The 27688-nt window shown below is 39.8% G+C and overlaps 1 protein-coding gene across 1 annotated transcript; it reads right to left on the bottom strand.

Moving 5' to 3' along the window:
* Positions 1-12389: 12389 nt before the first annotated feature.
* On the bottom strand, positions 12390-27052 carry Ereg (epiregulin). Its single transcript, XM_059274774.1, has 6 exons — positions 26721-27052; positions 26154-26263; positions 15465-15551; positions 14357-14480; positions 13659-13808; positions 12390-12471 (listed from the first exon to the last, which is right to left on the bottom strand). The coding sequence occupies exons 1-6, from the start codon at positions 27050-27052 to the stop codon at positions 12390-12392; spliced, it is 885 nt and encodes a 294-aa protein (XP_059130757.1).
* Between the last annotated feature and the right edge of the window lie 636 nt (positions 27053-27688).

Here is a 27688-nt window from a genome sequence, read left to right as displayed (position 1 = left end):
AGAGAAGCACCAAACGAGGGGCATTTTAGGAATGAGTTGTATTGTAATTGTGGTGGTTTGGATGAAAATGGCCTCATAGGTTCATACAGAATGGAATGACACTATTAAGAGGTGTGTCCTCACTGGAGTAGGTGTGGAAATGCATTGGAGGAAATGCGTCACTGGGGGTGGCTTTGAGGTCTCAAATACTCAAGCCAGGTTCAGCTTTGCACTGCTTGCCTGCTGGCGCAGATGTAGAACTCTCAGCTCTTTCTTCAGCACCATGTCTGATAATAATGGACTGAACCTCTGAACTGTAAGCCAGGCTCAATTAAATGCTTTCCTTTATAAGAGTTGCCATGGTCATGGTGTCTCTTCCCAGCAATAGAAATCCTGACTACAACAGTGAAAAGAAATGCTGAAGTACTTTCCAGATAAAAGGAAATTAAGGACCCTTGACAACTGAATGGAATTTGTGAGCCAGGATTTGATTCTGTTTGAGTGTCTATTTGTTGATAGTACTGGAGATTGAACCAAAAGCTTTGAACATGCTAGGCAAACACTCAATCACTGAGGTATATACCCAATAGAAGACTGAATTCTAGATGAAAAATAATAAATAACATAAAGAACCCTTTTAGGAAAACTGATAATGTTTTAATGTGGGATAAACATCTGATTTTGATCTCCATTAGGTCTATATAATAGACTATTCTTATTTTTAAGAAATAATCACCAGAAGCTGGTGGGGGGGATGGATCAGCAGTTAAGAGCACTGGTTGCACTTCCAGAGGACCCAAGTTTGACTCATAGCATCCACATGGTGGCTCACAACTTTCAGTAGCTCCAATTCCAAGGCATCTGATGCCTTCTTCTAGCCTCAACGGTTACCAGGCATGTGTGTGGTGCACAGGCATATAGCCAGGCAAAACACTCATGCATATAAAATTAAATGAAACAAACACTGAAGTACTTATAGACAGGGCTACACAATGTCAAAACTTGTCTCAAGTTCTTTGTTGAGAAAGAATGGGAAATAATGAAAGAAGAAGAGTAAAGGCTTACAGAGAAAACTCGAGAATAAATCACTTTCCAGTGCCTTCTGTTGATATTGACATGATTTTTTTTCAATTCTGTCATTCTGAATTTAAAATAATTAAAAGAATTTGCTGAGAATTATATCAAAAACAAAATTTTACATTTTTCTAGCTCTGGATTAGTTATTCATTCTGAGGAAATAATCAGAGTTTTTGCTATAAGAGAATCCACCAAAACTTCCATAGAATTATGGAAAACTGGAAACAATCTATACACCCAGTATGGTGGTTGTTTGAAGAGTAAAGTGTCATTAAAATGCACTAAATGATCTCTAATATCATGTGAAATGCTAAACAATATATCCAATGAAAGTATTCATGCTAATAAATAAAAAAATGGAAAAAGTCAAAATTAATCTACTGCCCAGACAAATTAATTAATTGTAGTTTGAGAGCTATGCTTTGTTGAGGGAGGATTTTTAATCTGTTGTTGATGATGGAAACAGAACACAAAGTGGTGCATATAGAACAACTCACTTCTGTGGAAACCAGGCATTTACATGAACCAATGACCACACAGAAAAGACTGCAAAACTACAGATCACCATGTTAGTAGTGATAATTTGAAGCTGTCAGAAAAAAAGAGGCAGCTTTTAAACTTATTTTTATTTAACAATATTTCAAAAATTTACTGAAACAAACCTTGAAGCATGTAATTATAAAACAATAATTTTCTGGAGACTAACATGTATTTTCAAGGAGAGATGCCTAAGCAGCAATATATTTTATGAAACACTTCAGCTTTTTGTGCACACACACACAAACATACACATATACACATGTACACACACACACACACACACACACACACACACACACACACCATATACCATAACTGTTCTACAATGGTACAGAGTCCTGCTGCTATTGGCAAAAATAATGCTTACATTGTGACCTTCAATTTTTCCCACTGTGAAAACATGCACCTGGGAAACCCTGTTGCAGCCTGCTGTGTGGCCTCTGGGGATGTATCTTCTATGAAAGAATCTCAAGCCCAAAGCCAAATGCTAAACAGTGTGGCAAAAATAAAGCAATGGATTTGATCAGCATCTGTAGTAAAAATTTTTTTTTTACATTCCTACTACAGTTTTCCCTCCCTCCTCTCCTCCCAGTCCCTCCCCCTCACTTTCCATCTGTCCCTCTCCCCATCCACTCTCCAACCATTTCTATTCAGTAAAGGGAAGGCTACCCATGGATATCAACAAAACATGGCGTGTCAAGCTGCAGTAAGCCTAAGCACCTCCCCTTGAATTAAGTAAACTAGGCAAGGCAACCCCCTATGAGGAACAGGATCTCACAAGAGTCAGAGACAGCTCCTGTTCCCACTCTTAGTCCCACAAGAAGACCAAGCCACATAACTGTCACACATATGCAGAAGGCCTAGGTCAGTCCTGTGCAGGCTCCCTGGTTGTCGGTTCAGTCTCTGTGAGCCCCTATGAACCCAGGTTAGTTGATTCTCTGGGTTTTCTTGTGATCTCCTTGACCCCTCTGGCTCCTATAATCCTTTCTCCTTCTCTTCAGCAGGATTCGTCCAAGCTTGGTTTAATGTTTGGCTGTGGGTCTCTGCATCTGGTAAAAACATTCTTTATGTCGTATGCTGCATTGACTTTTTCTTCAAGCCAAAGACTTCAAAACAATTCAATTTTCCCTTCGTTGTTTAATTTCCAACATCAGTTTCTCCCACGCTATTTTAGGGCCCCAGATCTTGTGGGATTGGATTCATATTTCTGCTCTCGTTTTTGGGATTTTATTAACCTATTAACCTAGGTTGATAAAGTTATTATAATGTTGGTCATAGAGGGTAAATTCTTCTCCTATGTATCATAGGTGCCAAATGGCCAGAAAAAAAAACATATACTTATAAAGTACTGGGGAGTAGGTCCCAAACTTATGGAATACTACATTAGAGGGTGTAAAACTGTTGGTTGGGGAGTTGTAAATAACACAAATTTAAACAGCAGAAAATTTGTGGAGTGGCACTTGTTAATAGGTCTTGTCTCAATAACAAAAGCCAGCTAAGATTTGTGTCCATTAATCCAAACTTTCATCCTCATGGTCCAATGTGTGTGGCACTAGAAGGGAAATAAGCTGAGACGCCACCATGAACTCTGGAGGGGACTGAAGTTTCAATGTAGCTCCTGTGCGTGTTCTTCGGGTCAGCTTTCTGTTCCACTGCCCGGCCCATGTATACAGAGGCCCTGCCCACTGATAAGGGGTTTATTTGTATTCCCACAGCCAGATTCTCCCACTGTAATCTAGATGGCATCTTATGTACGCACATGACTCACAGGCATCAGTCCCTTTCCTGAAACTAAGGGAGAGAGCCAGCTCTCGGGTATCTGTGACGTGACCGTCAGAGACAAGCAGAAGGGAAATCCAATGGCTTTTCTCCCAATTGCAATCAATACGTTTTATCTCTGATGTCAACTTCTTTTGTTTTGTTTATTTGAGACAGGATTTCTCTGTGTAGCCCGGGTTGTCCTGGAACTTGCTCTGTAGACCAGGCTGGCCTTGAACTCACAGTTATCCACCTGCCTCTGTTTCCTGAGTGCTGGAATCAAAGGCATGTGTCACCACACCCTGCTTCTGATGTCAACTTTTCTTGACTATCAATTTTAATGAGCACAGAAAAGCCAGAGAAAAGCAGAGGGCCTGGTTCATGTCGATACTGGATAACCCGCAATGGAATTCTGAGAATCATTTATTGTTCTCTAGGGTTTTGGATAAGGAATACGTGTGTGTGTGTGTGTGTGTGTGTGTGTGTGTGTGTGTGTGTGTGTGTGTGTGTGTGTGTATCAGTATCCATTACCATGTCCCTTAATCTAATGCAATCTGGCCTCTCCCAGTCCTATCCTATTACAACTTCAGGTGCAATTAAAATGCCCCAACTCATTTATCAGGTTGTAGTCTTACTCTATTTGGTATGTTTTCCACAAAGCAAATAGACTAGTCTTTTTGAAATATAAATTATATTACTACTCTATCCATAACCCTTTGATGACTTCAAACTGCATTTTTAATAAAAGACAAAGTGTGTTTTGAGGTTTGTATTCCCTAAATTTTCTTCTTGACTGGGCTTTGGTTCTTTTGTGCTAATGTTTCTAGAGCATTCTCTGGCCCACAAGTGATCTCATTATCCTTGGACATTAGAGCTCTTACTATTCTGATAAGAGCAGTAGGAATGCTTGGCTCTTTAACTTGGTTTGGCCATGTCTATCTCTTCTCTTGTGTCTGCTCATATGTTCTCTCCGTTAGAGATGCTTCTCTGACCAGCTGTCCCTAGTCACAGCAAGCATACCAACTGTCACTACCTTATCATCACTATCCAGGAAAACCTGGGTAAGTCATGCTCCGTTTCCACTTCCTCATCTGAAAACAAATATACCTTATGGAAATAACCACCTTATAAGATGGTTCAAAGGATTTAACATTATATTTTAAAAGCTTGGTAGTGACTAGTAAGTTTTACCTGCTTTTTTTGTTATGAATATTTATTTTCTCTGTTCTCTCCCTAGAATATAAATTCTAATTTTATCTGTTATTGCTTATCCTTAAGATGTGGTATATACTATGTTTGTCCTTCTGAGTCTAGGTTACCTCACTCAGGATGATATTTTCTAGAGATCCACTGCCAGGCGCCAGGCTGAACTCCGGGAATCCAATCGATGAGAGAGAGGAGGGATTCTGCAAGTAGACCAGGCTAGCCTGGAACTCACTGCCTGCCTCTGCCTCTGCCTCCAGAGTGCTGGAATTAAAGGCATGCACCACCAATAAAGGGCTCCTTTCTCTTATCAACTTCTTAAGGACTTCTCTTTGGACTCCAATGATTATTTGCTTATTTTGTTTTGTGCTCTTCTTCATTCCCTGGAAGTGTTTCTCTGGCTTCAACAGTAGCCACTGTGATGGGGTTCCTACCATGTAGCTTTACTCCACACTATAGCCCCGTGGTGGAGTAAAACGTCAACTCTTCTTTGCGAGGAGGTCTCAGGATCACTGGGACATTGGATGAGTTCATGACTTTGCAAATCACAACCTTCTGAAAGACTTTATCCCCCCTCTTCTGTTTTGTTTTGTTCTTGTGCTGGGCATTGAACCCAATATTGAGTGAGTGCTACCACCCTGGCCCAGTTCTCTTGTCGGTAGTAATTTCTCCCCTCTGTCTGTCATCTCAATGTGTGTATGTAAAGAAAGAGTTAGTACAAGTAAAAGTGGATTGCAAATCATAAAACAGTATATAATTTTCCAGGTACTGTCAAATACAGCAAGAATGCTATTTTCACCTATGTGTCTTTCCTCCTCTTACTTCAGATTCAATACATTCAAATTAAATTATTAATTTCCTTCTTTTCTGAGCTGAATTTTCCCCAACTTGGTTTTTTCTTATTTTTATATCAAACCACTCTAAACTCTTGATTTTCCTTCTGTGCTGTCTATAAAAATCCCCTAAATTCTTTGTTCCCTCAGACAGTCCCTGTCTAAGTTTTGCAACTGCCTCTACTGCATTCCACCTTATTTTTGAGCAGGATCTCGCAATGCACCTGGAGACCACCAATCATCAAGACAAGCTGGGCAGAGAGCTTGAGGGATCCCACTATATCTACCTCCCCAGTACTGGGATTGTGGGATGGTGCTGGGGGTCTGAACCCAGGTCCTCAAGATCCCACTATCTCTACCTCCCCAGCACCAGGATTGTGGGATGGTGCCAGGGGTCTGAACCCAGGTCCTCAAGTCTGCTTGGGAAGCGCTTTACTAACGGCACATTCTCCCCAGCCCTCTAACCCAGAATTCTGCAAACCTTACGCACATGTGTAAATGTGTACTAGATGTTTGTCATTTACTTTCTTAGTATTTATCCATTCTTTTCTAGAAATAACACTGTACTTTTCCTTTGTTTTGTAGTAGATAAAAAGTTGTTCTTTTCTCAAGTAAAATGCCCTTCCTTGGCAAAAGGATGAAACTACATTCCAGTGGGCGATGATGTTCTGTCTTCCCAGACCCCTAGTACTGAAAGTATAAAATGGTTGGAGTTTATACTCTACTTTATGTCATGAGAACTGCCCTTTTCTTTGGCTATTTCTTCAAGTCAATTGAATTTCCTGCAGATTCTATCTATTCACAATAGACCCCTTCCTACAGACACCTTCTTGGTTAAGTCAGGCTGCTTCAGAAAAGTCCTCCTACAAATTGAGACGCTGAAGCTGCCAGAGCTTTGCACTGACTTTAGCATCCCTGTAACTCTGAATCCCTTTTCCAAGTGTATTTTATATGTTTGTGATTACTTCCAAGTCTATTAAAATTAATAGATATAAGAGGTTTGCAATTAGTATCGGTTGACCGATTCACATAACATTTGATTTCAATGCTTTTTGTTTGTTCTTCAAGTCTTTAATCCATGTGTATAAAATGTTTTGATCATGTCTGCCCCATCGTTTCCACCTCTCACTCCTCACAGACCTCCTTCAACACATCCCTCTATCTTCATAACCTCTTCTGTTTATTTATTTTTTAAAAATATTGGATTTTTACCATATTTTTAAAACGAATGGCTCCTGCTAGCAATGTTAGGATTATGACCTTTATTTCTTTGGTTTCAATCCTGCCATCCCTAGAAAAAGAGACTAAACATAAAGGATTATTGAAAATTACAGCTTCTTGCTGAGAGTGATTAAACTTCATGTGCGTTTTCCTTGTCCTCCATGGGCACAGCCAAGGGCTTATCTAAAGTTCTGTACCGTCAGTATCACGACCTTCATCTTAGATACGTTCATAGATCTCATGCAATTAGACTGCACTGGCCTCATTTTCTTAGTAAGTGCATTTCACTGCAGGCTCAAATGAAGTCCCCAAAACTCAAATAAATGAATGGAGTACTGGAGCCTCTGCATTTGACTTCATATGATGGGTAATAAACACAAGCTGGTGATCAGGTAGAAATGGATGCTTTGTACTACTAAATGAATTCATGTTGCCCCTCAATAAATGAGATTTACGTTTTATGATTTGTGAGCACTGGAGAGAAATATGTTGAACTTTTGAATTCAGTTTTTGAACTTTTATGAATTCAGGGCATATATCATTATCTTTTGAAAATTGTGATATTTTAACTGTTTTCTTGGAAAATTTTCCCCTCTGCATAATCTCTTCAACATGACTATTTCTGTCATAACTGTAAAGAGCCATTCAGTACTTTCTATGGACAATGGTAAGTTTCTAGCCTGTCATACAAGAAGGCTGGAGCTGGATTTTATTGAGGTATAAACTTTATAGAAAGAGTATTTTTTGTTACATTTTGTGTGTGTGTGTGTGAATGTGTGTGATTGTGTAGGGATGTGTGTCTAGGTGTGAGTGTGTAGGTATGTGTGTATAGGTATGTGCAGGAATGTGTACAGGTGTGTGTGTAGGAGTATGTGCAGGGGTGTGTATATGTGTAGAGGTGAGTGTGTGTAGGTGTAGGGGTGTGTGTGTAGGTATAGGTGTGTGTTAGTAGGGATGTGTGTATATATATGTATATCTCACAGCATGCATGTGAAGGTCAGAAGATAACTTCCAGAATGGTATTGAACTCAAGTCCTTAGGTTTGCTGGCAAGAACTTTTACTCACTGTGTCATTATGCTAGCTCCCATAAAAGAAACATCTTTTTATCCAAAGCTAGCCCAGGGTACACAGAGAGCGCCTGTCTCAAAGTTGAGGAAACAAAAATGATTTATTTTTATTTATTCTTCTGGGAAATATCAGTTATTAAACACGTTCCTATTACCTGCCTTAAGACAGTGGAAGGTGCCGGGCGGTGGTGGCGCACGCCTTTAATCCCAGCACTCGGGAGGCAGAGGCAGGCGGATCTCTGTGAGTTCGAGGCCAGCCTGGGTTACCAAGCGAGTTCCAGGAAAGGCACAAAGCTACACAGAGAAACTCTGTCTTGAAAAAAAAAAAAAAAACCGAAAAAAAAAAAAAAAGACAGTGGAAGGTGAAGTATGGGTAGATAGTAGAATATAGTCAACTGTAACTTATTAGAGGTACCTAGGCTGAAAAAGTCACTTCATTAAAAAAGACACAGGACCACAGGGAGTGAAGTATAAGGTGGTTATATACAGAGAAATTTCCCAAGACCTGGGGCCCCTCAGGTGCTTTCATGTCCACTGTGAAGGATGAGGAGATACTGAACACCACACAGCTAGAGACAAAGTGAAAGTAATGTTCTGGGAGCCAAGAGATAGTGTCTCTAGTTTTTCCTTTTGCCCTGTAGAATCTCAGACTTTGAGTCAGTCTGCTGGTTCTGTGGGAGCCCAAGAACTCTATAAGAATTTTTATTTCTTCCAAGAAAACTCTGAACTGGAATGAAATGAACTCCCCCTAAAGTCCTGTTGCCTCTGACATGGTCAGAACTGCAGTAGCTTCAAGGTTATACATGAGACCTCATTTCTTAGGGCAACTCCACTTGGTGCCTCCAGTTACTATGCAGCTGTAACAGGCCATGGTCTCACTGTCCCCTGGCTAGCAAAGGCTCAGGGAGGTCAGAAATCAACAAAGACCGCTATAGGGTGATCTAGCTTAGTGGTAAAGTATACATTTAGCACACACAAGGTTTGACTCCTAGCACTACAAAAACACAAACAAAAAGTGTCCTGCAGGTTATTGGATGAACATACAAGGAAGGTGATTTGGCCTAGCTACTGATTTCTCCTCTGAAAAACCAACAAAGCCTTGGGGGGCACATGCCAAGAAACAGGGAGACACAATTCTGGCTGATAAAGCTCTTTCAAAGCCATTTCTCATAGTACATATTAAAATACCCCATAGCATAGTCTTTAAAAATACGGCAACATCTAGAATTTCATAATTATTATGACTCCTTTTATTTCAAAATCTCAATATATGAGCCCCTAAAGTGAGGTACATATATGGGATGTTTCCCATGTTAAGAGTATTGTGTCTTTCTATTGCCACACATTATAACTGTCACACTGCTTTCAAGCCCCCTAATATACAAGGACACAAATAAGGAAGGGAAGAAAGAAGAGAGACTTCAGGTTGTTTATTCATTTGTACTTTTATTTTTTTATAGTGATCTTTACCAATTCCTAACAAAAATAAATAAAAACTGACAATATCTTGTAAATTGCAGTCTCCTTCGCTATCTTAAGGTACACAACTATCAAAGCTGATATTACCTGCAAACAAATTGATACAATTCAGTACTCTGATAACATTCATAGTCAAACAGGTTTTAAGGTGAGCACAATGCAACTTTATGTTCCATTAGAATCTTTTATAGAAACTTTATACCAGAGTGGCTCTTTAAACTTACAAAGTGCAATTATAGAGTGCAAAAAGGAAAAAAAAGAAAGATACACCATACTACATTCAACAATATCAGGTTGGAATAGCAGAGACCTCTTAGATATACATATTTTTCAGTTAAAACATTAAAATTTACCCCAGAAATGCTCCCCTTCCCCCATAACATTAGGAAAATTAGAAAATATTGGGCAGCAAATAAAACTTTTTTTAAAATTTCACAAAATGGAATTTGAAGCAGAAATGACAAATTTCGTGGGATAAAAAGATTTAAAGGCAACTTTACTGTTTACTGACTAAATGAAACAAAAATTAGACACTCAGTCTTGTCACATATTTGCTGGGTAAATGCTTGATATCTTTCAGCAGTTAAATTTATTTAGCTGTCTTTCTCAAGGACTCAAAACTAAAATATTTGGCTTTTTCCCATGGTTTGACTCTTGACAGAGAGGGGAGAGTGAAAATATATAAGAAAGCAATAGAGTTGCAGTGTGAAGGCTTTATGTAGTAGAAGTCTCAATTTCAAGGCTAAACTTCAGTGTTGACTACAGAGCATAATGTCTTTGCTTACAGAGTGCATCTACTGGGTTATTAGGTAGTCTTGTGGGAGACTGTAAGTTATTCAATTTTGCGTCTGGAATTGCTTTGGTTCTCAATACAGGATATATATAGCCTTGTTGATGTCCCTGTGTGAATGTGTGTGTGTGTGTGTGTGTGTGTGTGTGTGTGTGTGTGTACAATACAAGGAGAAATATGTATGACACATGAATTGATTGTAATCCTTTCATGACTACTTAGCATAATCTTCACTAAAACAATGAGTTTTTAAAACTTATGTTCATCCACAACCTGTAATCTCCCATCATACTTTTTCATTATTAATATGTTTTTATGGGACTACAGGTGTAGCCCAATGGTAGTGTTTTCCCAACATGTGTAAGACTCTGAGCTTTATTCCCAGCTTTGAAATCAAAACAAAACAATACATATAGATATAACTCTTTCCTGAGATCCTTTCAAAAGCATTTAAAAATATGTAAAGCTACCCCAAACTTCTTGCATCAAGTTATGTGGTATGACTGGAAATGCTCAAAGTGGAACAATATACACATATCTAAAAGACTCATTTGGCTCCTGTAAACTAACTGGCCGTATTGTAGCTCAGTTCTTGATAAGCTTAAAACTGTTATCTGGAGAAGCCATGGTCACTTAATATAGGCCAGCGTTCTCTACATCCAGTTGGTATCAATGAGATTTAAAATGTGTTCTTAACACAGGACACTAGACTTTACCTGAATAAAATGACAAAGAAATACACTTTTAAATCTCACTGGCTCTCATGTCCCCTCATCTTTTTAAAAGTAAGTATGTTGGTTAACACAGAAACAAATAGCTGGAATTCTGCAAAGTATGGAGCGTGTGTGCACAAGCTTGTTGTGTACAGGAGTGCGCATGTGCATTGTTTGTTTTACCTCTTCTTTCCCCCATCTTAAGGCTAGGACTTGTGATGAGAGCTGTGTAATCCTTCCAGGGTTCTCTATGAATGACTCCACAGGGCAGCAACATTTTCTTCCCTTGTACTCTAGAGGTCAGAGGCACCTCATGATGTCTTTGTTGCCCTAGCAACATGCCAGGAAAAAGGTGGAGGAAGAATAGACCCTCCCTGACCCGGTATGTGCTCCAGAGAGATTCCACCTAAGACTGAGCATTCATTTGGCTAGGCATCCTCCCAGGAAAGGCAAAGGTGTGCCAGCAGGGACTCCTGAGGCAACTCCACAGAATAATCTAGTGACTCACTAAGACCTACAGGCTGAGAGCAGAGACCAACCCTTTCCACAAAGGCAAACAAGACACAGGGAAAGAGTCTAGATTTCATCTTAGCTTCCATGGGAATGCATAGTTAAGTCTAAAATTTTAAAAGCTTTCAGATGTGTTTCTCCTTTAGAAAAATACAATGTGATTTATTTTTCCTGTATTTCCCTCACTTCCTGATATATGTTTTTTAAATGTAACTTTAAAATGTGGAATAAGATATTGACTGAACTATTCGTTAGCAAAAACTCTTTTGAAACTGGGCATGGTAATGTGGGCCTATCATCCCAGAATCTGGAGGCTAAGGCAGGAGAATTACCATGAGCTTGGAGCCAGTCTGGACTAAAGAGTGAGATTCTGGGTTAAAAAAGAAAAATAACAACAATAACAAAACAAAAAGCAAAAACAAACAAACAAAACCTCTTGAATATAAAATAAAAAAGTACATTTCCATATTAAGTAAGATCTGACTAGCATCCTGTTGTATTTTAAAATTATGATTAATTTGATTTTGGATTCTGATTTAATCCTGTAATTCTTCTGTAAATTCCCTATAAAAATAAATAATCTAAAATGGAGATCAAATTTTCCTCAAATGTGGATTTTCTGATTAATATTCAACAATGACTTCACATAAATGACGTCCTCGACATAAATGGGATGTGATAGTTCAGGTGGATGAGTACAGAGCCTTTTCCTTTATCCCCTCTTGGCACACCTGTGCCATATAGCAGAGATGGTGAAAAGACATCCTCTCCAGGATGAGGTGGCTCAAGTGTGTGGTGCCAACCACTGTGCCAAGCCATGATATAGTCAAGTCAATTATCACAGATCTGAGAAGTAGAAAATAAATTACTTATGCGATTGATTTGACTATATTATTTAGGCTTATAGGAATGTCACTTGCAACAGACTGGGCATTGCTCACTCTAAGCACTGCACCAGCTTAATGGGCTTTGACGCTTTTCAATAAAGCATTTCATTCAGGAAAGTCTTACAAAAATATCAATTTTCTTTTGATATTAAATATTTTACATATAATATATTAGCAAATAGTCTGTCAAAAATAAAACACTTTCCAAGTGTATTAAAAATATACAGTTATTGACCTGACACATGACCCAACATAAATATTATTAAGAAAATGAAATATTAACATTATCCAGGTATGCTAGGCATCCCTGTTCATAATTTGATGATGATGTTCAGACTTGTGGCAACACTGGGTCTCCAGAGGTCACTCTCTCATATTCCTTCTTTGATTTCTTACTTTTTCGATATTTGTACCTAGAAGAAAAAAACAGAAAGGAAACAGCGCTGTAATTAACAGATATAAAAACAAACTCTGAAACAAGTACATGGACTCCACAAGCACATTCAGAAAAGGGCATCCAGCCAGGCAGTGGGGGCGCATGCCTTTAATCCCCTGCCCTCTGGAGGCAGAGGCTCTTGAGGTGGGTCTCTGAGTTCAAGACCATCCTGGTCTACAGAGTGAGATCCAGGGCAACCAGAGCTACACAGAGAAGCCCTGTCTCAAAAACAAAAAAAAAAAAAAAACCAAAAAGGGGTGTTTTCCAACACCCCAGAGTGACTATGCTTAGGTCAGGCAATGGGAAAAATCGAGAGAGCAAGAGGGCAATGTCCTGCAGGCCATCAGATTTGGTAAGAAATGGACATGGTTAAACAGTGAACATCATGAAAGGTTTTTTTTCTAAGGTCTTTATACAAGCACAAAGCTGTGAAACGGCAGGAGGAATTCTCTAACATCTTTTTCCATCGGTTTCCCTCAGCAGTGTTCAGTTCTGTCACATCTGATTAGATGCCTAGAACCTGGAGGGGTCTCCTAGGGTACGGTAGAGCATCTCCAGATTACATCTAAAGCTCAACACAAAGCAGACGCTATGTGATACCTGTTATATTATGTTGTTTAGGTTCAGTACAGGCAATATGTTCAAATTCTAATTAGGAAGTCATTATCATCAGATACCTATTTAGAGCAAAATCCAGACAATGTTTTTCAGGAAAAAATTCAGTAAATAATTTGTACCAACTTCAAACTAAGAAGAATAAACTGGAAAGATATTTAAGGGCACCATTAACTATGCATACTGCTTAACAAGTCCAGTCAAATTAAAAAAAAAAAAACCTTGACAATCTTTAGTTTCTTCTCAGGTATTGTTTTGTGATAATATAACTGTAGCGGGGGAGAATCCTAATTATTAGAGAATGAAAATTTCAGTCTGTATTTTATAGGGAAATGGATATTCCTTGTTTTGACCTTTCCATGCACATAAGCAGGAAGTAAAGGTTAGTAATTAATGAAGCCCACGTGTAATGCAGCAAGGCATTTTTGTGACCAGCACAGTGAAGATTCCATCTTATTCCTCTCATGCTATGTTTAGATTTCAAGCAGTTTGTGGGTGTGTTATCGGGTAATTTAAAAAAATAATAGGCAATAAAACTAAGTAGCTTACCATCTGCAGAAATAGTATATGGACCCAGCGGTTATGATAAGGAGCAAGAGAATGAGGATCACTGTCAACGCAACGTATTCTTTGCTCAAGGGTTGGTGAACGGTTAGGAAGAAGTGTTCACACCGGAGACCAGTATAGCCCACGTCACATCTAAAAAAAATTGCAAAGACAATCATTTTAAAATAAAGTCATGTTATGAGTTAGTGTTATAGGAACTAAGTCTTCACTGCAAAAAAAGAAACCAGCAAGATTTGTTTAAAGTTATCAAAATGAATTCAAAAATTGAACTCAAGAGTTGGGTCAATGCTAACAAAATGGCTCCCTACAGCTTCTAGGACTTAACGACGGAGGCTAAAGGACAGTCTGATGTGACTGCTAAGGTACTAGTCATCTAGAATGGTTTAGTTGTATAGATACAAGGGTTTTGTTTGTTCTGCTTAGTAGAATTGATTCATAAAGGTGGAGTTGCCATTGTAGTGAGAGGGGAGGCATCTGAAGTTCCCCTCATCATTATGCACCCCAAATTATCTGTGCAGATTGAAATATTATATTTGCTTTCTAATTTTCAAAGAAGTAATAAAGTTTTTAATAGTGTAGATGAAGCACATTTCAACAGCCCATAGACATACAGTAACTACATATAAAGGAAGGGAAGTGTAGGCTGCCGACTGTCCATCTGCTCACTGTAGTCACGTTACCTGCAGTAGTTCTCACGCATGTCCACCAGGTAGATGCACCGTCCATGCAAGCAGTAGCTGTTCATGTCAGAGCTGCACTTTGTGATGGACACCTGAGCCACACGGGGATTGTCTTCCATCTGAACTGTGAAGAGAATGGAAAGTTGAATGACTTGTGTGATGGAACTCCGAGTGCATAATTATCCTTTAATAATAGTAACCTCTACGCAGCTTCAGCAGACAGGTCAGAGGTCAGCAGTGGAGAATTTTCAGGGTCCAGGAGTTACTCCAATTGCCACATTACCCCAGCCAAAAAAACCCCAAACACCTGAACATAAGCAGGCCCCCAAATAATAAACAAACACCTGAATACACAACAGGCTAAACAAAATGACTTGAGGATTTAATTTTCAAAAGACAGACAGACAGAAAATTATCCAAAGAAAGCACACTGATTGATTGGAGTACTCTTCCATGCCCAAGTAACTAAAAGAGAAAGAGAAAAAAAAGCAGAGGTGGAGGGAGGTTGACAAAATTCCTGAAAGCTTGATGGTGATGTACAAGAAAGAAGTGGATAACCTAGAACCCCCTCTGGCTTCTGTATTCAGCTCAGGCCAAAACATGGAGCGTTCCCTTGGACCATGTTCCCCTTGGGGGAACAACGACTGTTCACCATTCGACTTTGTATTTCTGCCTTAACATGATGCTGATTCATACCGAGCACTCCATAAATGTCTCCTGAATACTATGACTGAAATGGAATAAGAACATTCGCTCCTCTGACATGCTACATCTATCCAGGGAAATGTGCTGTGTATGAAGTTCACAATTTCCTGTTCTTCAAGGGAATTGTCCCTTCAAATGTTCTCTGATAATGGCTTTATACTGAATATGATTTTCCTTATTGTATGTCTTTCTAAAACTCATTTTTTTTATCTATAACTACATGTCCTATCTTTCTCCCCGTGTTACTTCTTCATGAAGTTTCTCCAGATCTCTAGTTAATTATAACGTTAAACATCGATACAGCAGGTGTCCCTTCCTTTTGCTTCATTAGCATGTATTTATATTTACATTTCATTTACAAATGCATCAAACTCTGATGCTATTTTCATGACATCAGGCTTACCTAAAGCTGTGCAGTTGTCCTCAGATTCCCCTGGGATACATGATGGAATCACAGTTGTGCTGATAACTCCTTGTAGAAGGTGGAAACCTAGTTATGGAAGATAGAATAATTAATGCTTCAAGAAAAACAACTTTCACTAAATTTCTACATGTCTTCCATATATATTGAGAGGTTTTGTTTTAAGAAGTCAGTTCATCAAAGTGATAACAGTAAATAATTTATGGAAACATTCATATAATTGAAAATAAGTGATCCCTTCTGAAAATAGATCTTAATTTACAAAATATAATCTAGATAAAATGAGAATACTGTTGCCCTTTATTGTTCATGGGGATTAGCTCTAGCATCCCCACAGATACCTAAATTTTCAGATGTTCAAGTACCTTTCATAAACTGGTATAGGATTTATATATAACCTGAGTGTGCCTCCTGGTGCACCTTAAATCATCTCCAGATCACATCTAAAACCCAATACAATGCAGATGCTATGTGATTCCTGTTACATTGTGTTGATTAGGTTCAGTACAGACACTATTTTCAAATATTTTGAACCCATGGATACAGGCGGGCCATCTGTATGTCTTATCTAATACAAAAAGAAACTGGTAAACCATGCCAAGCTGTGCATGCCCTACCATCTAGTCTCTCTCAGCACAGTGAAATTGAAACAACTGTCTCATTAAGTAAAAAGATAAATGTTGGAAATTAGGTGTCAGAATGACTCAAGCCATTTCTGAATTGTATAGGAAACATGATAAGAAGAGCCTTCTAATTATATACCAGTTTATGCAAGAGCACTTTTCCTCTCCTGTTTAATCTTTGGGTATTTGCACTCCAACTCTCTTTCTGGCCTGTAGGAGTTACTATTATGCAGTCAATGCCTATGCTGGTGGTAGTAGTAACAGCAGCAATTGACAAGCCTCAAACACGAACTGTGTAGAGTGAGTCTTCTGTTCATTTTATCCATGCTATCTCACTTTATGCTCTCAGTGATGCTAAGGAAGATATTATTACTTCTATCAGACATAAAAGAAAAACAAACTACTGAGCATAAAGAGCTTAAATAACTTCTCCCAATGACGCACATTAAATGGGCCACATGATAGAATTTGGAAATGGGTAATAATATTGACTCTGATGAACTTCACATGGAGCACTCTAGACTAACTAAAAAAACAGTATTTTTTGCATCATAGATAGTCAAAAGAATGGTGAAATGATAATGGTGTGAGAAAACTTGATCTATACTACTTGGACACAAAAATCACTTCCCCAACTCTCAATTTTTCTTGCAAAGTTTTAGGGAGACTGAAATGGAATATTTTTTCCCCAGAAATACCTGGCGTATCAGAGAGTCCCATAAATATTCCCAGCAGTCAACTTCTAGCCTCTAATTTGAATAAACTATCCAAGTAGTGCCCTCTACTGGTTTACAGTAAGATTATGTGCAAATTAAATGTCTTATACAAAAATCACTTATCGAATGACCACAGAAGACAAGACCTAAGGCATTAGCTTTGTATTCTTTCCATGATTTGAAGCCACTGAAAGTTCTAGAAGCATCTGTTCTCCAGTCACATTTCTCCACACAATATGAATTGCTATTATAAACCAAAATTAATCTTCCTTAAATGACCAAAAAGAAGAAGAAGGAAAAAAAAAAAAAAGACCAGAGTCTGAATTGCACTGTCAGTTAAACAGAGATGCAGACTGTTTTCTGAGTAGCTGGGGCCAGAGATGTGTGATTTGGAGGAGGAGCTGGATTCCAGTCCACATCAGTTTTGTTGTACTTCTCAGTATGATTTCACCACGCACTGTACTGAAGAATTAAATCCTTCAACCTAGACAGTCTTCTCAACACAAACCGGGCTTCTGGTTGCACATGATTTTATCCTTGACGCACACATCCCACCTCCAACCCCACACCCCCACCTCCCGACTCCACCCAGTTCTTCCATGGACTTTAGTCAATGAAAGCACTGGAGGAGACATTTCAAGGCTCTCTCTAGGAAAGCATCTTTGTGTGTGTGTGTGGGGGGGACAACACTAGTTTCTTTGTCCAAGCCCATTATCCTTCATCCTTTATTTAGAAGTCACACAGGGAAAAAGGTGTTGATGTCAGGATGAGCATTTCCTACTTAAAATTGCTTTCAACTGCTCCCTGCCTTCCCCTGCCGCTGATTCCAACTGCTGCTATTCAGTGTTTGGTTGTTGTTTGTTAAGGTTTTAGAAGTTGTTAGTTTTTCTTCTATTGTAAGCTCCTAGTTGCTCAGGCCACAGATGAAATATTTGTCTTTGTAGATTACGTTCAGCCCAGGGTGTGCCCCCGTGAACACTGGCCTCCCCTTGCCGGTGATGCTCATGTGGAGACAGTTCCATTGCCTGGGACAGTTTCTGGGAGACTTGCTGTGTTCATCCACCAGCAGAATATTTTGCAGATGAAATCATAAATAATCATATTAAAGTGCAGGGTCGCACTCTATCATAGACATGTATGGCCAGTGAACAGCAAAAACAGGTCTGAATCATCTCTCTCGGGTCACAGCTGAACTGATTTAAACCAGGGGTCTTCACTGGTCCCTAGCTGTGCCTGCCATAAGACTTTGGAAATGGAACAGAGGAGTAAATGTGGTGGTTAGAGGGTTGAAAAGCTCATCCACAGCAGACTGTGATATCCGCTCCTGCTGCTTTTGCAAAACTTTTTCCCGGTGAGAATAGGACCTAGAGTATTGCCATACTAGGCAGGCACTGTATCATTAAGCTACAACCCCAGACTGGTAGTCATTTTTTTAAAGTTATACAGGGAAGGAATGAGTCCTAGTGAAATAGCCACTCAGTTCTTGGTCTTATGTTTTTCACGATTTTAGTGGGTTTGTGTATAACAATCTATGGTTAAATTGCAAATATTTTACTTGAGTTTTTGGTCCCTTACAAGGATTCCTGCTATTAAAGTAATTCACTGGGTTAATTTTTTTTTTTTAATAATGTCTGTATCAAAATCTGATGTGGTGACAACACTGATACTGGTTGCTAACATCCTGAGAAAGTCTATGCAAGGTGACATAGGTCTATGACCTATGACACTGGTGCTCAGAATTTCAACTTCACTATGAAAAACAAAGACCAAAGTCATTTTAGGGACTATTATCTGGGTCACAGCTCCAAGTGGGTTTAGGAATGCGATGTTCCCTGTTCATCTCTCCGTTCACCTTTTGGTGGTTGCATTTCAGTGAAATCTGAAATATGCCAGCAGGAAGTGGAGCCACTGACTCACAGGATGCAATTCGCCTCTTCCCCATGAGTCAGGGCCCAACCTACACCCTTAAGCAATGATGGGGACCGTGCGTGTGTGTGGGAGAGTCTGGGTAGGATCACCTCACTGGAATGGGGATAACCCCGACTGCCGTGGGCCCTGGAGTGCCGGGACCTGCTGCCCAACACTCAAGCAGAATACCAGACATAGGAAGTGTCCTTACTGCTTACAGTTTCTTCTGACCTGTTTCCTAGTAATGACACTGGGGGAGCAGGGGATGCAGGGGTACCGGGGAGGGGGTTCATCTAGAAGACCAATAGAGAAGAAGCAGGGATTCCGTGACTAGAAGAGAAAACCACGTCAGCAAAACATTCCCAAGCCTTGGGCAGAAAAATAGCTTCTTTAGAAAACAATCAAGCAAATAAAAATAAAGGATGTTAATGAATGGGAGGTGTTCACCTTCTTTTCCCAATGAAATCTTTCAGGATATTTAGACCAGAACAGCAAACTCACTATGAATCATGGTATTTTGCCTGGTCCAAACAGGTAGACGAATCCGCTATGAATCCCTTTCCCATGGTCACACTAGCTTGGTGACTATAGGCAAAGTCATTTAAACACACTTTAATGTTGTTTTAAAAGACAATTTCTATCTATGTAGCTCAGGCTGGCCTCAAACTTTCAAACCCCCATCCCAGTCTATGGAGTCCTGGGAATACAGACTGTATCTAGTCATGAATGGGCCCTTTAAAAAGTCTTGAAAGTAATTCATTTTCACCCAGAGAATCTACATAAGTACATATTGGAAGATTCTCAAGACTCCTCCTTTATAAAGATGTAGTTCGTGAATGTACAGACTAGGTTCATATTGGAGTTGACCGATTGCATCTTGCACCCTTAGAAGACATGAAGGAAGCGAAGGTGCGTTTCTTTTTGTTTCAATTTCACGGTTTGATAATGTCTTGCTTTTTCTTGGTTAAAATAGCAAAAATCTGTCAAATCAGGTCATGAAAATATCTACTTTCTATGCTTCCAAGTAACAATCTGTATTTCAGACAATACGTTTGTGTATATATGTGTGTGTGTGTGTGTGTGTGTGTGTCTGTGTGTCTGTGTGTATGTTTGTGTGCACCTATGTGTATATATGTATATACACACATATATATGCTAATCTTGTTTTATACAATCACTCTATTCCTATAATTTTTAATTATTAACCTTATATTGAAGCATCAATTAAAGCTAAACGTAAGGAAAAAAACCTATATTTGAGATAAAATAGCACAAGAGATTTATATAATACAGATATCCAAATATTTTCTTTATTTTTGAGTTTTAAAAGATCCAAGAAATTTTTCTTGGCAAGTGGCAAGAAAAGATTTAATATGCCATTTTCCAACTGTATGCATTAATTTTTATTCCATAATTTCAGTAGGAACTTCTAAACCATACTTTAAAGTGCTTATGTATTTGAGTTATCAAATGATACAATAAAGTGATTCAAGCTAAGAATGAGTTTAATTGTAAAGGAAAAATGTGTTTTACGTGGTACATGGTGGATATCTCATTCATAATAGAAGTGCTTCCATTAGGAAAGAAAATGAGAGAACTGTTGGATAAGGGGTAGACCATTAATCTTGGTGTTTGGGAATTTTATGCCTTAGAATTCTAAAGATGAGACATGGTTTTTCTATGAGCTGGAAATGAATCTGTAGAGTGTTATTTGAATTCTATTGGAATTTTTTTCCTCGAGATAATCTAACATGGGCAGACTTTTTACAGCCTTTTGCAAATGTGCTTCCTTCCATCTTGCCTCTACTCTCATTGATTCAAATCAGAGACATAAATCTTTAATGTTGAAAGAGAAGCCTCATACAGGATCAATAGTTGGGTTCTGGTGTTTCTCACTTGGTGTCTTTTCATTGTAGTCACAGTGATGGCTGAAGCTTAGAATATTTCATGACGTTTCTAGAAGCATGCAAACCAGTTTGCTTTTTTTGTCGATTCTGGATGCCAACATGAATCTTTTCATGAGGATAAAGTTTTAATTAGTGAACACATACACAAACACACCCAGATACATACACACACATGTGTGCATATGTACAGGAGAGAGAAGGGGAGAAAGAGAGCACATACACACACACACACACACACACACACACACACACACACACACGAAAATGACCATAGACAAAGTCATTTAAACACACTTCGATGTTGTTTTAAAAGACAAGTTCTCTCTATGTATCTCAGGCTGGCCTTAAATTTTCAAACCCCCTACCCCAGTCTACGGAGTCCTGAGAATACAGACATGGTCAATTATAGCTAGTCATGAGTGGGTCCTTTAAAAAGTCTTGAAGGTAATTCATTTTCGCCCAGAGAACCTACATAACATAAGTACATATTGGAAGATTCTCAAGACTCTTCCTTCATAAAGATGTGTTTTGTGAATATATAGACTAGGTTCACATTGGAGAAGACTTTAGTGAGAGGCACATACACAAGAAAGGTTTAGCTTTAAGAGGAATAAGGCAACTTGCCCCATGCTGCTTTCTAGTTGATTAGATGTATGAAATGATATTTAATTAATACATGTCTATTGAGCACTTTCTATTTGTGAGACTGAACAAGATGGAGAAAGAGAGAGACATAGTTCCTGTCCTTTATATATTCAACAGTGTTTCATATCTAGGGTGATGATAAAGAAAGCGGAGAGTACACGAAGAATGCTAAGCATCCATTTAGACCATACCAAGTTTACAGTTACCTTTACATGTACAGAAAGCAGTCAGGACAGTAGATTTGTGGCAATCGTGAGTGAAGGTATGAAGGAAGGACTTAGTGAGTGATTGGATTCAAGTCTGAAGGTCATACATCACCTATATGTGTGTATGGGGTCATTGAGAATACAGATCCAGCCAGTGTAAAGGAGTATGGAAGGTTCTGGAGACACCTATTTTAAAGTCAAATGAGATATTATTGTATTATGGAAGCCTTTTACATATTCCAAGAAAACAGTATGGAATGAAAAAAAAAAGAAAATTGGGGAATTGTTATTAGAGACAGACAGAAATGGTCAAGAAAAGAGAAAAATAAATTGGAGGAAAGGGGTAAGTTTAGTATTGTGAATGGGCAGGGGTGGAACAGGAGGAGCAGGGGTGGAACAGGAGGAGCAGGGGGCCAGCTATGCAGTGACTGAAGAAAGCTCTCATGACCCCTGTGTGAACAGGATTCAAGTGCTGCTAAAACCAGCAATAGACTTTACTAAGCTGATGGGGTTTGTGGTGTCAACATCAAACAGGACTCTGTTCATGCTAGAGAAGCACTCTATCACGGAATCCCCAAAGGTGATTTTTAAAACACTAAAATTGGTATCTAGATTACCACTAGCATGAATGTTCTTTGTCTTGGTAATTCAACCTGTGAATTATGGGTGATAATAAAAGAATATATTAGATTAGTGGTTCTCAACTAGGGGCAATTTTATCAGCCAAAGATGTTTGACAAGGTCTAGAGGGGTTTATGATTGTCATGGTAGGAGGTGCTACGGACAGCTAGTAGGTGAAACCCTGGTTTGCTGCTGAACCCCCTTCTCAGGATGGCCCACCACAGAGAATTAGCCCATCCACATCTGTAGCATCAATGTTAAAAATCCTTCACCAGACTGCCAAGACTTGGGCTCCAGTTCTAGCTCAGTTTATTTTATTCCCTCTACTAAGAAATTCCTTATCTCTAGAAACTGAGAGCAGGGAGTGAGGTCAGGTGGAGGGAAGTGCAATGTTTGGATTAGATTACTCCTCACTCGCCCACTGGCTACCATCATTAAGTCTTATCACTGTTCAATATTCCCCTGTCTTCCCTGCCTTATTTCCCTTCTTCGCATCCTCTCTTCCTCTCTCTCTCCTCACTCTCTCCCTCTCCATGCACATATACTCACAGTATAGATGTAATGAGGAGTTGGGTAGGCATATTATCATTAATATAGTCTATAACAGAGAAACAGGGATACAAGGGATGGGGGATTATACCAGACTTAATTGGAATCAAAGCATAGGATTTTCAGAAACTATCCATCAATCTCAAGATATCTTCTGTCTCAGATACGTATCACTGGTTAAATCAAAACGTAGTGGTGAGAAATAGATAAGGCTTCAATCTAATTACAAAGCCAGCCAACGCTGATATTTAGCATAACCTGTTGCTTCCATTATGTCCCCACTAACCCTGTGTAGATACAGGCTTGCTATGAGATATGATGTGAGCAGCACCAGAGGAACAGGTGGGCAGGATGGACACATGCGTGCTTCATCACTGAGCCTTTCAATTAGAAATTACAAAGTCCTCATACACAATAAATGCGTATATACACACAAGCTTGTGTGTCCATAACTTTCATATCTCATTTATAACTCCCATTTTTGACCTAAGAGGCTAAGCAATAACATTCTTTTTAGGAACAAATGTCAGATGATCTTGAATATTAGAAATAGTATGCTGGTTAATTAAATCATTACTTTAACCTAGAATGCAACTGAGCCTTTAACTACTTTGTAACTAGACACCCAGACTTACACAAACTGTTTTGCCAGAGGACACTGAGTCTGTTGCATTACCTCATTTTTTTTTTTTTTTTCAAATGTCCCAGAATTGCATTTCCATACCAAGGTGATGGCTGTCAGGGAGCCTTCCCATTGTCTTCCAGGGCAATGTTCCTACTAGCACTTACAGCCATATTAATAGACAATTTGCATACACCTATATTTAGAGTGCAAATGAGGAAGCCACACCTTCATTTAAATCTCCTTAGAGAGGACTCCTCACATCGGCATCTCAGCTCAGGAAATGGGAAATTCACAAAACTCGACAGAAAAATCCACAATTACACAAAGACTCGAGGAACAAAAATATAAGATAATCTCTTCCTGCCTACCTTAGTTAGGATATGCTTTGGAAAATAAGAGACAAAAGACCAGTCGGCTTCAATGACTACTTCATAATGAAGCTCCTATCTAAGAACTATGTGGATAAAATATGGATATTATGTAAAAAAAAAAATCAGCTTTCTTAGCCCAGGTTAAAACGACAGATATGTGTTTCCTCTGCTTGGTTCTGCACAAGGAGCCAGCAAGCCCACTTAGATATACAAGCTGCACTCAGAACAGGTTCTAAGCCTTGGTGCAGCCCTAGGTAACACTGGAGTTTCTCTGTTTGAGCCTGCTATTTTGATTATTCCCACTAGCCTTTGAACCTACTGAGTGCTTGCCCCTGCTAAAGAGTGACCTTAAATTTTGTTGTTTGTCCCCAGTCCCTAAGTCTTTGTGAGGTATTTGACTTCTCTGAGTCTTAGTGTCTGCATTTGTCAAAAGTGCACCACCATATTTGGCCTTATTCAATGATTTTTAGGGTAAAGTGAAGTGATTAGGGTTTAAGATGCCTAACACAAAACCTGGCTGACCCACAGCAGGCATTTGGTAATAGCTAGTTCTTGTCCTGCCTCCTGGATTTGGATTCCAGCGCTGAACCAGACACTCCAATTATCTAAGGTGCTCACATGGCAAGACAATGCAGAAGATACCTGGGGTACCTGGGTCAAAATTCAGACAGGGGAGCACTGTCAGCATGGTTTCTGCCCAGGTGTGTCTTCTCACATTATGCCAAGAGTCAGGTCGATCATAAACTCTCCAGGTCAACAGAAGGCAAGCTCATTGTCTCACTGAGATTATGTTTCTCATCTCTTTGAGAAAGACCATTTGCTCTGCTTAATTCTCTCACCATGTAGTGAAGCCAGACCCAACCATCTTCACTAATGAATATTCTCAAAAACCCACATGAACATGAATGAAAATGTTTGACTTCAGATCAAGCATCCCTATACATAACTGCAGAACTCAAAATAGAAATAAAATGTCTCTTACTCTCTGTAGAACAATCACAAGGTTGGGAGGGTAATTCAGCTGTAAAATTACGCATTATTCGGAAAACCATTTCTAACTGGGCTATTTCCATCTTTTACTTAATGTTCATTAAACTGAAAATGCTAGTCGACTCAGACCTGACCTCTCTCAGCTTATCGTCTATTTTGTAAGGGAACTGGGGTCAGTTTCCTCGTGCATAAAACAAGAGCGTTGATATCAAAAGGTCATAAAATGCAATAGCAGTGAAATGACTGTATGTAGCTACTTGAAACTGCTTGCATTGGGGATAGATGAGAGAACTTTACTCTCATAATCATAAAGGCACAGACATTCCACAAAAGCAATAAAAGTCCACTTAAATCCAAAATTTCACTTTCCTTTGAGGGACAAAGTCTGAGATTTCTAAACCAACCTTTTCTTTGGGAGGGGCACAAATTCCGATACGGTACGTGACCTTGCTTTTTATTTCCTATATGGCTTTGGAATCATACAATAACCCCTGCATACCAGACTAGAGTGATACAGCATAGAACTTCGAACAGGAACTTTTTTAGTGGCAAGAAGTATCTCAACAGACTGGGAAAACAGAAACTGACCTAGCTCATTTGGAAATGGGCTTGGCAGCTGATGAAATGGGTGAACTATAATTAAGTACTGCAATAAAGGAGCTAAGCACTTTCATGACAACAAACACACACACACACACAACACACACGCACTAGGTGGGTAGTAACCAGGTTATTCATAGGCTCTTGCCGTCTCACATTAGAATATTCACTGAGCTGCACAGGACAGACACTTGCATTGTTCTGATACACCTTGCAAGTGGGAAAACAAAACAAAACAAAACAAAACAAAACAAAAAAACACTACACCACTGTGACCTTTAGGTTCATTTCTAACTCCAGGAAGACTGCCACCCTGCTGAGTTTATCCTTTTCACAGAGACCTCAAAGCAAAGGCGGCAGAGCCACATTGTTTACAGTGACTCTACTGGCAAGACGTTCTTAGCTCTGCTTTGGCAGAAACCACAGATCCAGTTTCTACTTGGGCTCTTGCATTTAGACGGGTAAGTTCTAACTATGCATAGTATGCATTTCATTAGGGCTCCCAACCCCTAGAAGGCGTGTTGAAATAATAATTTAACTGTCACATCCTGCACAGGCAGTGTGTCTTGGGAGAATGTGTCTCAAGGCAAGTTCAGGAAGGTGAAGCTGGTGGCTTTTATTTCCTTATTAAAATGTTCATAGATTGGGGAAGTTCATATAATAATTCTAAAATCATCTGACGTTTGAGAAATTAGGGGAAAGTGATTAAACAAGATAAAGAAAAAAAAGAGAGAATTTTACAGTGGGATCTCCCTGACTCTCGCGCCCTTGTCCACAAGAGCTAACTCATCTCAAAACAAGAAAACTATTAATAATAATAATAATAATAATAATAATAATAATAATAATAATAATAAAAACACCTTCCTAAATTACAGGCTTCTGGCAGGTAGTCTCAAGCATTGCTTGCCTGACTCCCTGAGAAGGCTGGTACTGCTGGGGGGATCTGCTCGTGACAAGTCACTGATCTGTTGGCAGCTTCCTTCTGGACCTGCTCCGGTCTCCTGGGCCCCAGCAGCCCTGCAGACACATGCCTGGTTGTAAGCAGGGTCCTTTGCACAAATGTGTCTAGTGGGCTGGGGCTGATTCGATCTCTACCTGCCCCACCCGGAGAAAGTAAATCATTATCAGAGGTGCTTTCCATACCTTTGGTGTTCTAGAACTGCCGCATTCTCAAAAGGGGTGAAAACAAACAAACAAACAAAAAAAAACCTTTTCAACATTTTTTTTTTTTGCCCAGTAAAAGCGAGTTTATTTCCCGCAGAACATTGGCCAGTAATGAATTTATCGATTAAATGCAATTTTAACATCAATCCGTCCCGCACCTCTCCAATTCCGCCCACGGGAAAGACAGACCCGCAGAAGACATCCTCTTAACACACAGTGCTAAGTTGAACCTGGTGGACAACTCCGTACTTGTCCTATGACAAATGCACGGGGCCGTTCCCTTCTCCTCTTTGGGGAGGCAAGGGCTTACCCAGGCAGAGCAGCGCCAGGACCTGAGCGGTAGGGAGAGTCTCCATCCTCCTCTCTCTGTGCAGCTTGCAGAGTGCGGGGCGGCGGGGCGGGAGCCAGGAGCCTGAAGCTGAGCTGGAGTTGGGCTGACCCAGGGACTGGAGCCGACCAAGTCGCTGTGACTCCGCGCCGCCAGGCAAGTGAGTTCAATTGCCCGGCACAGCGACCTTTATAAGTCTGGGGAGGCGCTTCAGCACGCGAGGACTTACTAGCGGGTTGTCCAGGGTTTCCTAATTCCGGCTCCCGGGGGAGGAGTGGTGAGTGGTGGCCGGCTGAGGACTGGCCAGATGTCATCCTTCCTCTCAGGAACACCTGAGAGGAGGGTTTGAGGAATGAATGTCCTTCTAAGTGAGCCTGGGACTACTCCCCAAATTTTTCCATCCTCCCTGTCTTCGGACTCAAGCTTGAGGAGGTGGGGAGCTTGAACCAGATGGGTTGGTTTGCTTCGTGGGGTCATCTGCCGGGTAGTGGGTGGCTTTAGTTGCCGTGGGTGACTGTTGCAGTCAGGGCTGGTGTTTCCAGCACATACTTTTGGAGAGCTGAGTGTGTGACTTGCCCATTTAGGGCCGGAATAACTCCCTGTTTGGGAACATACTTGAAGCTTGTTGCTGGCTACAGTGACCTGCTCCTATTCAAATGCCCGGAAATGCTTCTCACATTCACGCCTGCCTGTCTTCTTTCACAGTCCCCTCAGCTTCTGACATGATTCAGACGTTTATCACTCCAAAGTCTAGTAATTATGAAGAAAGCCCTAGATTGTTTGTCGTTCTGTCCTATTTGCTATCTATCAGCAAATTTTGGAGGTGACAACTCCAAGCATCACTTTAATCCAGCGTTCCTTTACACAACACCTTCCAGTGACTTCTCCTGTGCCTTTGGGAGAAGATCTGTCTCAAATGTGAACTGAAACAGTCCTTACCTCATCTTTCC

This window comes from Peromyscus eremicus, chromosome 10 (genome assembly GCF_949786415.1).
Source record: "Peromyscus eremicus chromosome 10, PerEre_H2_v1, whole genome shotgun sequence".
NCBI lineage: Eukaryota > Metazoa > Chordata > Mammalia > Rodentia > Cricetidae > Peromyscus > Peromyscus eremicus.
This window is presented reverse-complemented; position numbering and strand designations above follow the sequence as displayed.

What these genes read in the sequence shown, in the direction of transcription:
- Ereg (XM_059274774.1), bottom strand. Translation starts at nt 27,052, where the DNA reads ATGACATCTGGCCAGTCCTCAGCCGGCCACCACTCACCACTCCTCCCC. An exon ending in GGACAACTGCACAGCTTTAG is followed by an intron (nt 14,481 to 15,464) that starts GTAAGCCTGATG and finishes TTCTCTTCACAG; the next exon opens with TTCAGATGGAAGACAATCCC. An exon ending in ATGCGTGAGAACTACTGCAG is followed by an intron (nt 13,809 to 14,356) that starts GTAACGTGACTA and finishes AATTTTTTTTAG; the next exon opens with ATGTGACGTGGGCTATACTG.